General features: G+C 46.6%; 1 protein-coding gene across 1 annotated transcript in view; it reads right to left on the bottom strand.

Moving 5' to 3' along the window:
- The window catches only part of PPL (periplakin), a 48,478-nt gene extending 37,254 nt beyond the window's left edge, over nucleotides 1–11,224 (bottom strand). Inside the window, exon 1 of the mRNA XM_072982371.2 lies at nucleotides 10,891–11,224. Coding sequence (XP_072838472.2) covers nucleotides 10,891–10,952 — 62 coding nt within the window. The 5' untranslated portion in view covers nucleotides 10,953–11,224. The remainder of the gene's footprint in view (nucleotides 1–10,890) is intronic.
- Between the last annotated feature and the right edge of the window lie 1,322 nt (nucleotides 11,225–12,546).

The following is a 12,546-nucleotide window of genomic DNA, read 5'->3' as shown; positions in this document are numbered from 1 at the left end:
ATCTTGTGGCTCTTTAAAGAGAAGGTCAACTGTGCTTTATTCCCCTGTCTATCTGCTAGTATTGCCCCAGAGGGAGACCATTGCTTCAATGTAAGGATATCTGCAAGCGGGATCTGAAGGCCTTAGGAATGGACCTCAACAGATGGGAAACCCTGACCTCTGAGCTTTCAGCCTGGAGGTAGGCGTTGCATCATGGCCTCTCCCAATTTGAAGAGACCCTTGTCCAGCAGGCCGAGGTGAAGAGGCAGTCCCGAAACCAGCAAAATCAGGGAGCTGGACAGGGGACAGACTGGATTTGTCTTCAGTGTGGAAGGGATGGTCACTCTCAAATTGGCCTTCTCAGCCACACTAGACGCTGTTCCAAGTCCTCCATACAGAGCACGTTATCCTAGTCTTTCGAGACTGAAGGATGCCTAATCTAATCTGCTAGTAGAAACGGGTTGCATCGGCTCATAAAGAAAAGGAACCCATTTCCAGCAGAATCCACAGAAAAGATGAAAGCGTTGCATTCAAACTTCAGCAAGCACCCTTTTACTCCAACCCTGCAGGGTTGTTGCGAGGCTAGGCGAGACCGTGCGACTCACCTAAAACCAACCAGCATGGCTAAGTGAAAATCTGAACCTGGATTTCTTCACCACATCCAAGCCCTGCAATACAAGGGGATCCACATTGTACAGTTATGGCAAGTTCCATGCCAGTTTAAATTGTCCTCGCTCCGCGCTGTAGAAGCCCGGGGTGGGCAGTTTGGTGAGTATAAGAGATTGTCCCACCCTGGAAGAGGATGATGGGATGATGGGTGACCTTATGCCAGTCCCTTCTCCTTTTCAAACCTCTTCTGCCTCCCTCACGGGATGGCTGTGAGGGCAAAGTGGGAGGAAATAGAGACCCACATGTCTCCCTTGAGCTCACAAAGGTATGAAATCGATCTAATAAACAACACTAACCATACGTCTCCGTGACATTGCTGATGGGCCCGGCCAATGCCTTTACTCCGTTCTCGGTCACCGCCGTGGCTTACAAGCCTGGAATCTATCAAAAGCCAGGTTTGGTTTCTGATAACGGCCTGCTTATCTTGGGTGCAGAGAACAAAGCAAGGGCAAAATCTATTAGCCCCTCACATTAGCTACAGTTTGGGAAAATTCATCTCTCTCTTTTGGACTACAGACATCTTTTAGCACTTAAGGGAGCTCTGCTTCTAAGTGTGAAGCTGCTCTCTTGTCCAGCCGAACCCTTAGTTCTTAGCGGCAAGAGCATTAAAATGGAAACATCCAGGTGGTTCTCCTGGGTTTCTTTTGGACTTGCCTCCCGCATGGATCCAGCCCCCTTCCCTCAGCTAACAGCTAAAAGGAGGTCTTCTCTTTTAACTCCTCCTTTTCTATAGCATCCTCTTTGAATACCATAACCCGGGACGGTTGAGCGGAATGAACCTCCAAGGTTTACCAATGCTGTTATACACAGGAGATGCCCTGTTTTATCAGACCAAAGCTTTACCGGATGATGCTTCCATGATAGGATCTTTGTACTGTATACCCCAATAACTCTTAGATGCGTATTTTTTTTAACCCCTTCATTTTTCTGTGATCAGAATTTAGCTGTGTATCATTGTTTCCCCCATTTCTCTATTTATATCAGTGAGGTGTTGGTCAGCTTAAAAATTCTTGATATTTGCATCACTCTCGTGATATCCAATTATAGTCCTTTTTCAGGGACAAAATTATTACTCATATTAATTCTGTACAAGATCATTCTCTTACCTCCATTGTTACTCACATGCTTCAAATTTTTTTAACCAGTTTCCTGGAGATTCACTACTGGTCAGGACAAAAAAAAGGGGGGGGGGTTAAATTGTCTTACTTTAATTAAAAAAATATTTAAAAATTGGAAATATCAATGCCCATCTCCAGACATCCAGTAGACAAAAGACCTTACCACACTACCTATATATGGGTGCATATATCGTAGGTGAAAAGCCTTATAGTGTTGTGGTTAAATTGCAGTACTGCAGTGAAGACGCTGCTCACAACCTGAGTTTGATCTTGGTCTCAGGTATCCGGCTCAAGGCTGACTCAGTACAGTATTCCATCTTTTCAATATCAGTAAATGGGGAGGCAATTTTTAAATTATTGCATAATTAAATTGTAAACCACCCAGAGAGAGCTTTAAGCACTATAGGGTGGTATATAAGCAGAACTCCTTGCTTTGCTTGGTACAAACAATGATTTCATACGGATATATTTTAAAACATTTAGACATTTATGTATAGATGATGGGGAGGAGATTTCTGCTTTTATTATGTGTTCTTTTCAGCTGTCCTTACATCTTTAGCAGAATGAAATGTTATAAAAAGATGGAACTTCCAAACATGTACTCTAGACCAGTGGTCCCCAACCTTGGGCCTCCAGATGTTCTTGGACTACAACTCCCAGAAGCCTTCACCACCACCTCTGCTGGTCAGGATTTCTGGGAGTTGATGTCCAAGAACATCTGGAGGCCCAAGGTTGGGGACCACTGCTCTAGACTAATGTGTAGCCACTGTTCTAAACGGATCCTCCGTGATTTTGCCTAAGATGCGCTTCCGTGTCCTTTTCTCCTCCTTCTTTGGGACCGCCATTGAAGGAACGACATTGCAGAACTTCACAGTAAAGTTTCCCAGTGGATCGTGCCCTAAAGTGCAACCCCCCAGCTACAATTCTGGGAATTCCTCCAATACGATTCCCAACTCGAGTAGACCCGGTCAAATGAATGGGAGATTTTAGCCACAAGTTAACACAGATGCACCATGGATTTAAATGGATCGACTCCAGTTCAAACTAGGATTAGCTTCCACCCCGGGGATCAGACCTTGGCATTCCACTCAACAGACCTCGGGCAGGTTTCCCTTCATTTTTCCCCCATGAGTAACTCTGTTTAGCTTAATTGGCTCTTTTTTTTCCTGCACAGAAATGCAATGTGCTTAGCCCAATTAAATTACAGCTCTCTTTGCAACTCGATTATTTTTGCAACCCAGGCTTGAAAAATATAGGGTGGTGTGGATGAACTTCCTGTCCACAAACCCACCATCTGGGAATCTGAAGCTGGAAGGGCGCCAGGTACACTTCGCTAAAGAACCTCCAGCAACTTTTTTTAAAAAAATGCAAACTGCCAGAGGCCAGATTGGTAACCACATCCACAGAATGTGGACAGATGCGAGGGTTCTGGTTGATCCTTGAATCGCCTTAGCGAATAGCTTCTGGTAAAGCGCATGCCGCACATCTGGAAAACCCAGTTCTTTCTGGGCATCTCCATTAGAACTATCAGGTAGCCAGAGTGTGGGGGGGGGAGAAAGCTGCCACCAGAGGGAAATTGACCTGCCTCACTCCCAGACGCTTATGATTTTCCTCAACTACGTATCTTGCATTTAGCGTGCTCTTTTATGGAAAGTAAATGGGGACACTGCTCTCAGGCAGGTGTGCAAATCATGGATCTGGTCAGGAGTATTTGTGTGATTTGAGGGAGACTATCGGGTGGAAGAAGGGCAGAGCAGTTCTGCCCTGGATCCTTCCTACCTCATTTGACATTTGCACATAGATGGCCAAGGCTTTCAGTTGAGAAAAGAGGAAATCTGAAGGAATCCAGGAGGCTGCGCTCTGGCACCAAGGGAGAAAGCGAGGGACAGTTGAAACCCTTCGCCCACAAAACCCGGGACAGTCCAACTCCTGAAGTGCTAGCGAGGGCTCAGACGTCCCAGTCACTGCCCTATACCCCCCTGCAGCCACACTGAAATAAAGGGCGGCCATGTGGTCCATACAAAACATAATGCGAAAATGGGTGGCACCACTCATTTCTCAGACCAAGACTCATGTCACTGTTCAGCTAGCCTTTTTTGCATTCTGTAATATCATTTTTCTTTGTCTTCTCCCTCAGTTTAGGTTAATCAACTTTATTGAACTGTAATTACACTATTAGGATTGTGTATGTGTGTGATTCTGGAAGGTTGATCATCGTGTGGGCTTTGAGTGACCACATCACACAATTAGGGCGCTGTGTGGCGCCCTCCAGGTTAGAAGCGTTTGCATCTTTCCTGGGAATGTTTCCCCCCCCCCTCCTTTTCCTTTCTTTTTAAAAAGGGAGATGCAGAAATTCCATACACACCCATTGGCCTCTGACAAAGTTGGGAGTGGAAAATATTTGTATTAAGAAATACAAATAAATACAACTTCAGTATTGAGGTGTTGTCTTTTTGTTGTTGTTGTTTTTAAAGGTGAATCAGCCAATTGAAGCGTAGATTGAACCGGAAGTAATATGCTGCTTTATATATAGTATTTGTCAATCAAATTTCAAATGCAAAAAGAAGCCAGCCTCGTAGACCACAATTAAGCATACTTTTCTATATATATATTTTTGTGCTCTGCTTGTATTGTCAGACTGAAAATAACACAGTTGGGTTCTTGCTCCAATATGGGCATCTTTAAAATCCCAAGTCTAGCTCATCGGACTAAATACTCCTCAAAGTTTTACAAAACCGCGCAAAGCTGTTTTGAGAAGAGACAATAGCGGGATACGTTCCATCAGGTAGCAAAAGAAAATATAGGATATAATTAACTATGGTCAAAAATGATTTCTGCCAAGGCAGACAGTCTAATACATGCCTGGCCCCTAAGCTTATAGACTGTGTGTCATCAAATCTTCCTTTAAGTCTAGCATTGCAGGCTGATCCTTGTGAAGCAATCAGGGCTGGAATAACCACTTTGCTAAGGACACCCACTTGGTTCACATCTCTCGCTCCCAGCTGTCAAAAAGGCAGGTCTTTGTTTTCCCCGTATCTGCTCTCCTGCTCAGAGTCTTTGCGAGACCCGTCTTTTCCTGGACCTGATTTACAAAGTGTTGGTTCCATGTCAGAACCTGGATCCTTTCCAGTTCCCCTCTTCTTCCGACAATGAGTCATTCAGCAAAATGAATGGCAATTTGCCTGTACAGCTAAGCATCTTTTCCATTGCCGGCCTGGGGGATTTTGGATGTACATGGACACACACACACACACACACAGAGAGAGAGAGAGAGAGAGAGAGAGCTTTCTTTGCCAGTCATGGCCTATTTATTATTTCAGAAAGAGTGGAGCAAGGTCTTCATGAAACGGAGAACAATAAGGCTTTCCTTTAACCCCCCAAATATCTAGCAAAATGAACCATTTATGAACCCAACCCAGAGAAACTACTCTGAAGCAGGAAAAAAAAAATGTCCTCGCTATATTGCTCGACTCTCAGTTAGCGCAGAGTCATTGAATCAACTTTGGAAGGTCAAGCCAACTTTTTTGGGAATCCTGTTGGTGTCAACTCCAGTTGAGGCCAGTAACTGGAATTGGTTCCATTTGTCCAGCTGCTGTAAAGGAACAGGGCTTAGAAAAGATGCTTCAAGAGATCCAGCAAGCGGTGGCCAGACTGATTGCTGGAGGAAATTTGATCACATCATCCCAACTGCCTCTACTGGTTCCTGGTTCACGTCTGTGTCAGTTTCAAGGTCTTGGTTACAAAGCCCTAAATGGTTTAGGAGGACACTACTTGTCTGAAGGACTTCTGCCAAATTTGATTGCCCATCTGACCCGATCCTCACAGACCTCAGGCCTGGGGGAGTTGACACCCAGAAAACATCAACTCAAAGCAGGGTCTTCTCAGTTGTGGCACCCTCCTTATGGTATACGATGCTCCAGGCGTGGCGGCAGGCGCCCTCCCTTTGCGCCTTTAAAAACGTGCTCAACACCGAGCTTTTTAAAATAATCTTTTGGGGAGATCCTCCCCATTTAACTAGGACAGAGGAGGAAGAAGGAGGGAAACAGATTATACTGAGCGACATTTATTGTACCGGTTGAGGGGGAGTTGGTCTGGACAGCCTTCAAGATCCCTCTCCAATTTACAGCTCTATGATTCTACGCAGTTTTAGAGGAAAGCAGGGAAACCATGAATGAAAAAGACAACAGGTTGACCTGCCCTCTTCTACTGTAACTGGCCAAAGCTTCTGGCTCTCCTTTGAAAATTTCATTCATTGGTGGCTTGTTTTCTTAAGAGAGTCATTATTTGGCAAGGGAAATTTTTTTTTAAAACTAAGAAATGGCCGGCATTGAGAGGGGAGAAAAATGGACATCAGTCTTCGTATTACATGAATTTTTTTTTCCTCAAAGGCTTTGGCCTACAAATTTTTGATGCAGAGAGAGGGCAACAAGGGTTGGAACGACACCATTGCACTAAACAGGGGAAAGAATATTTGCTGTGGGTTAGCTACCGATAAATGTGATCTTACTGGTAACATACGGCCATGTTCCAGCACTTTTTCTGTGTATTAATCACAGAATCATTGAATAATTGAAGGTGCCATAAAGTCATTTTAAAATCTTAAAAGATGACGCTGTTAAGGTGCTACGTTCAATATGACAGCAAGTTTGGAAAACCCAACAGTGGCCAGAGGATTGGAAAAGATCAGTCTACATCCCAATCCCACAAAGAAGGGCAATGCCAAAGAATGCTCCAACTACCGCACAATTGCACTCATTTTCCACGCTAGCAAGGTTATGCTCAAAATCCTACAAGGTAGGCTTCGGCAGTATGTGGACCGAGAACTCCCAGAAGTACAAGCTGGATTTCGAAGGGGCAGAGGTACTAGAGACCAAATTGCTAACATGCGCTGGATTATGGAGAAAGCCAGAGAGTTCCAGAAAAACATCTACTTCTGCTTCATTGACTATGCAAAAGTCTTTGACTGTGTGGACCACAGCAAACTATGGCAAGTCCTTAAAGAAATGGGAGTGCCTGACCACCTTATCCATCTCTTGAGAAATCTCTATGCTCAAAGCAGGAATCCAAATCAAAAGATATCTGACAGATGGTGGTCCAATTTTCTTTTGAAGGCCTCCAGCGTTGGAGCACTCACCGCCTCTCGAGGTCATAGGTTCTGTTGTCGTACTGCTCTAACAGTTAAGAAGTTTTTCCTGATATTCAGCCAAAATCTGGCTTCCTGTCGCTTGAGCCCATTCTTACATGACCTGCACTCTGGGATGGATGGAGAACAGATCCTGCCCCTCCTCTGTAGGACTCACTTTCAAGTCTTTGAACAAGTCTATACTGTCTCCCCTCTGTCTTCTTTTCTTAATCAGGAATAGTGAGCTGTGGGTTCACGCGCATGTCGATGGCCAGGCACGATGTCACGTGACAGGAATGGAATGCCTTTCTCCTGGCACCCCTTTTAAAAATGTTTTTTAAAGTATTTATGCCCATCTTCAGATGTGCAGTGTCAAATACAAGTTTTAAAAAAAGGAATCGGTCCTGTGCGTGTACCAACAGAGGCACAAAGGGGGAAAAAAATTCAGAGACATGACAGAGGTCGAGGGAGAGCAAGTGGCGGCGAAGGAAGAGGTGGGGAAAGGGCAGGCAGGCAGCTGGCAGGGTGGGAAATGGACAGTCCTGCTCCCGCTAAGAGTCCAGTAGCAAGAGAGGACACCCTTCCAAATGTGTTCGCTTGCATCAATTCCGCGCCAAACTGTACGTTAGACGTCATTTATCACCAGGGTCGAAACCACGTCCGTCTTCAAGAGATGTGAGCAAGAAATTAAGAGCACTGTTTGGACCAATGCTGCTTTTAAACAATCATGTTAACATAATAATACAGCCAACCTCAATGAGTAACACAACACAGTACTTCTGCAAAGTAACCTCCCACGCGCTGGGTGCCCCTTCCTTTTTTGGATCAGATTGTGGGGGGCATTTTTTCTATCCTTATAAACAGCTGCACCTGGTAGCTGGTCAAGGGATAAAGACCAGCATCCTGCAGATGCCCATGGGGTCAAAATTCCAACCTGGTCCAATGAACAGGGGGGGAAAAGGGGGGGAGCCTGAACAGCAACAAGCACACAGTTCTTCCAACCTCCACCCACTCGCTGGTTTGCCTCCCCAAAAGAAACGGTGCCCCTCCCCGGAGCAAGGGCCTGGCGGCCACATGGATGAACATACAGTACTAATAGACTTGCAACAGAATTCCCCAGACGGAGAAGGTGGGGGGCAGAAGGAGGGGGAATCCTTAAAATTTTCCAAGAAGATGCTGAGTGCCAATGAGAAATTTTAAAAAAAGTTTCACAGTTTGCCAGATGTGTTGGGGGTGTGTGGAATGGACCTACAGCATCTCTGGAGGGTCATTAGAGGCGATCCAGCGCGCTCTCCTCCTGGCTTATATGGAAATTTGGAACTCGCCTCCGGAGTGGAAAGATTAGAAGCGGGCAGTTGCATAAACAAGGCTTAGGTTTCTGCAAAAGCTGGGCCTCAACTCTTCATGGCAGTTTTACCCACTGACCGGAGAGACAGACAGAGAGAGAGAGAGATATTTATCCATAGGGCCAGACTAGAAGGCAGATGACAAGAGGCAAGGAAGGATAGACCTCCCACAAGGAAGAAGGAATTTCAGGAAATGGTTAGCAGCACCTGTTGAATTTCCTGCTTCTACACAACTGTTTAAAGCTGCACAGCCTTGCCTTTTTTTCCTATCTGGCCACCCAACGGAGAGGTTAAGATGAAAACAAAGGCAGTGATTTTAAACAACAATATTTAAATCAAAAATTTAGCTGGCGCAAGTTATGGGATGTGAGCACAGGGATTGGTGTGAATCTCCAGGGCTTTGCCTGTTGAATTCTGACCTGCTCTTTGGCTGTTAAAAGCCCAGGAGCCCTGAGCCATCACTCAGACTTTAAAAAATAAAATAAAATAGTGAGCCCAGAATGAAATCATCACCGTGCTCCCCTCATTACCAAGGAAAGCACTCTGTACATGCAGAGAGGCACCCTCTACCTAGGATTTCTAGACCTGGAAGTCTGGGATTAGCAACAGAACTCATGTTTAGGGTGCGGAAGAGCCAAGAAACAACCCATGGCAGTTATTTTTGGAGGAGTAAGAGTACAGGTGATGGACAAGATTTCAAGAGCAATGGTGTCGTGGGTAGTAGCAAGCGACACCCACATGGCAAAGGAGGTGGTGGGCGTTGTCATCCAAAAAAAAAAGGAATTTCTCCCAGGTCTATCCCTTTCCCAGTTCCTCTTTTGGACATGTGCGCTCACAATTGCTACAATGACCCCGGGAGTGTCTTGCATTTGGTCCCGAACGGTTGACCATCAAGAACACGGACTATGGGGCGACACGCAGCCCTGTGCTGGCTTTAAGTGCCAGGCAGATTTGTGTCTTCCTGTTTATCGACCCCAGTTGTTTCTGTTTTAGTTAAGGCATATTGAGACATGTTATTTGGCAGCCAAAGACAGCCTGGGGAAGAAGCCGCAAATCAGGTGTACCGAGAGGAGGAGGAGGAGAGAGAGTGGGTGATGGCGCCGCACCCTGAGAGATTAAAATTCTGGAATGTGCCAACAACCCTCTCAAACAAAACTAAACCAAAAATAAGTGGAAAAGATGCAGTCTTGCCTGCCCTTCCCTGGGTGGTCATCATCATCCCACGGCACATGGTTGGATTTGCTTTCTGGACGGCCAAAAAGGCGAACAAGTGGGTCCCAGAGCAAATCAAGCCTGAACTCTCTCTGGAGGCAAAAAAAAAATAATGTTGGGAAATGAGGCTGCCTTGTTTTGAGCCCATCGTGAGATGCTGGGAAAAGTGGGAGGCAGCAGGGAAAGAGGAAGACCCCCATACAAGATGGACGGACTCCCTAAGGAAACCACGAGCCTCAGTTTACAAGGGCTGAGCAGGGCTGTGAAGGACGGGACATTTTGGAGACCATTCCTTCATAGGGTCCCCAGACGTCACCGGCAACTTGAGAGCGCATAACGACAACAAACACACGCAAGGTCAAATCATAGCACCGGAGAAGTCCAGTGCTTACCCTACAACCTGCGAACCCTGTAACTCACGTCAGGGCCAGTAGCCAATGAGTGAGTCAAAAGGGTTAAGCACGTACAGAGTAACTTTGACAGCTGAGCTGATCAACCTCTAAAACTCCATATTTACAGAATGGATCACAAAGATATTTTGGACCTTTGCCATGTATATATTTTTTTTTCCAAACTGCCACCTGCTCTGAGATCAAACAGCCGCACAATGCACAGAAACAGATGAGCAAATGCATTCTCCACCTCCAGGTAAACACAGCTTTCCACACATCTTTGTTTAAGAGCTTTCGAAACCAACGACATAGTGGCCTAGTGGTTAGAGGGCTGTAAGATCCGGTTTTAAAGCCCCCCCCACTCAGCCACTAAACCCCCTGGTTCACCTTGGGTCAGCCACTCTGCCCCTGACCCACCTCCCAAGCTGGTTGTGAGAACAATGCACAGGGGGACAACCCCCCCCCTTTTCGAACACCTCCTTTCACCTGAGGAGAGGCACAGAAGAGAAACATAGCAAATGCATAAAATGATATTAACTGCAGCCGCCCCCTTATTTCAGCACCAGAACTGAATTCTGGAAATTGAAAAGGAGCAAAGAGAAGTGCCACCAAGCAGGTGCAGAAATCCTTTCGCAAGGCGTTCAATAATCATACGCGCTACGCGCACACCCCCAGAATCCCTGCCCGGGAGTTGCCACCCCAAAAATGTTACCAAGATGCAGGGAGCTATTAAACAAAAGTTTGTTCCAGTGGTCCTGGATCGGAGCCTGGAAAGATATAAACGGAAAAGTGCTCCGGACTACATGGCCCAGAATCTGCCTGGCTTCCTGAAGGATGATGGCTGCTGTAGTCCACAGAACAAGTTTCCCACGCTCTGCCCCCGGCTATCCAGCCAAGCACCTGAGTTGGAGATTAATACCACCTCAAAACTCTCCTGCTTTGCAGCCAGCCCTTCTTCCAACTCCTTACTCTCAAGCCTCTGGCAATAAACTGTTGTGATCCTTTGGAAACCCACAAAACACAAAAACACACAGAGAGAGACAGACCCTCACCTCTTCTTCTGGACGGTCGGGCTGTATTTCCCTTTGTTTCTCCTCTTGAAAAGCGAATGCATGGCGACGACAACTCCAGCTGTGGCCAAAAAATCTGGTTTCGGAGGGCAAAATGAACCGGCCGAGGTTGTGACAGCGCCTGTCCCCGCTTCCAAAGGGGCCGGATCCGGTGGCTTTGTGTTAGATCCTGCCGGTTGGAAGGGACTCGGCTGGATGGAGAGGAGGAACAGAGGGGAGAGAGCCGGGCTTGCAGCCACCTTCTGCCCTGCTTCTGTGAAACACAACGCTGTCAAAGGAGGTGTGTGCTCCTCAGGGCCTCCCTGGCTTGGAGGCAACCTCCCATTTAAGGTGGTGCCTCCTTACCTTCGACGCATGTCACGGGTGACAGGCGGAGCTGGGCCAGGACATGGGTTTCCTCCACTCCCTTTCGCAGAGAGCCGAGGTTGTGGAGGGAATGTGGCTTCAACTATGAGCATTATTCTTTGTGCGCCACCAGCTCGGATTATTGCTGTCGGCTCAGATTTTCTGCTCCTCTGCCTTTAGTGACAGCAGCCTCTAAAAAAGGTGGACCTGACTCCGGATCGGTCTCTGTGTGTGCTGAGATCAAGAGCCGGCCGTGGTCCGAGCTGTGGGCACAGAGGGGCGAGATCTGAGTTTTAATCCTCCCAGAAGCATGGAAACTGGCCCGGCGGGGCTTCATCCGTTCCTGCTTATTCTCTCAGCCGTCACCTACCTGGCAGGGTTGTAAGGAGGATGAAGGTGGGAGAGGGGAAGAGGCATTATGAAATCAGTGGAAGAAAAGGAGAATACAGTGGTGCCTTGCTAGACAGTTACCCCGCATGACAGTTTTTTCGCTAAACATTGACTTTTTGCGGTCGCTATAGCGATTCGCAAAACAGTGATTCCTATGGGGGAATTTCGCTGGACAATGTTTGGTCCCTGCTTCACAAACCGATTTTCGCTAGACCACGATTTTGACAGCTCCCTCCGCGCTCGCAAAACAGGTGTTTTCGGGACCTAAGCTTTGCAAGTCAGTGATTTAAACAGCTGTTCGGCGGTTCGCCAAGCGGCTTTCCTGTGGCCGATCTTCACTAGACAACGACGATTCTTCCCCATTGGAACGCATTAAACTGGTTTCAACGCATTCCAATGGGGAAATGCTTTTCACTAGACAATGATTTTGCTAAACAGCGATTTCAGTGGAACGGATTATCGTCGTCTAGCGAGGCACCACTGTATACGTAAATGCAAATGATAACTGCCTGGATAGCTCAGCAGTTTAGGTCTCCCTTCCAGGGAGAACAGCCAGCCTGTGTAGCCTTGGGCCAGCTGCACAGTCCCAAGGCATGAATGGGAAATCGCTTCTGAGTTTTCTGTGCCTAGAAAACTCCGAAAAGGGTCGCCAGAAATCAGAACTGACTTCATGGCATGTGGTTGCTATTATTGATACCCAGTGTGAGGTAGTGGATAGATGGAGACTCTGAAGGCCTGGGTTCAAATCCCTGGCCAGCCATAGAAACTCTGGTGAGGGAGGGTACTGGAAAAACCACTCCTTAAATATCTCACTTATCTTTTAAAAAAACCAGCAAAATGCAGTGCAAGTCAAATGCAGCTTAACAACACATAAGACCTTCTTAAGCAAATAAATAATAAATC

The sequence above is a fragment of the Pogona vitticeps genome, chromosome 13 (genome assembly GCF_051106095.1).
Source record: "Pogona vitticeps strain Pit_001003342236 chromosome 13, PviZW2.1, whole genome shotgun sequence".
Taxonomy (NCBI): Eukaryota; Metazoa; Chordata; class Lepidosauria; order Squamata; family Agamidae; genus Pogona; species Pogona vitticeps.
Note: the sequence above shows the minus strand (reverse complement) of the source record. Positions and strands in the feature narration are given on the sequence as shown.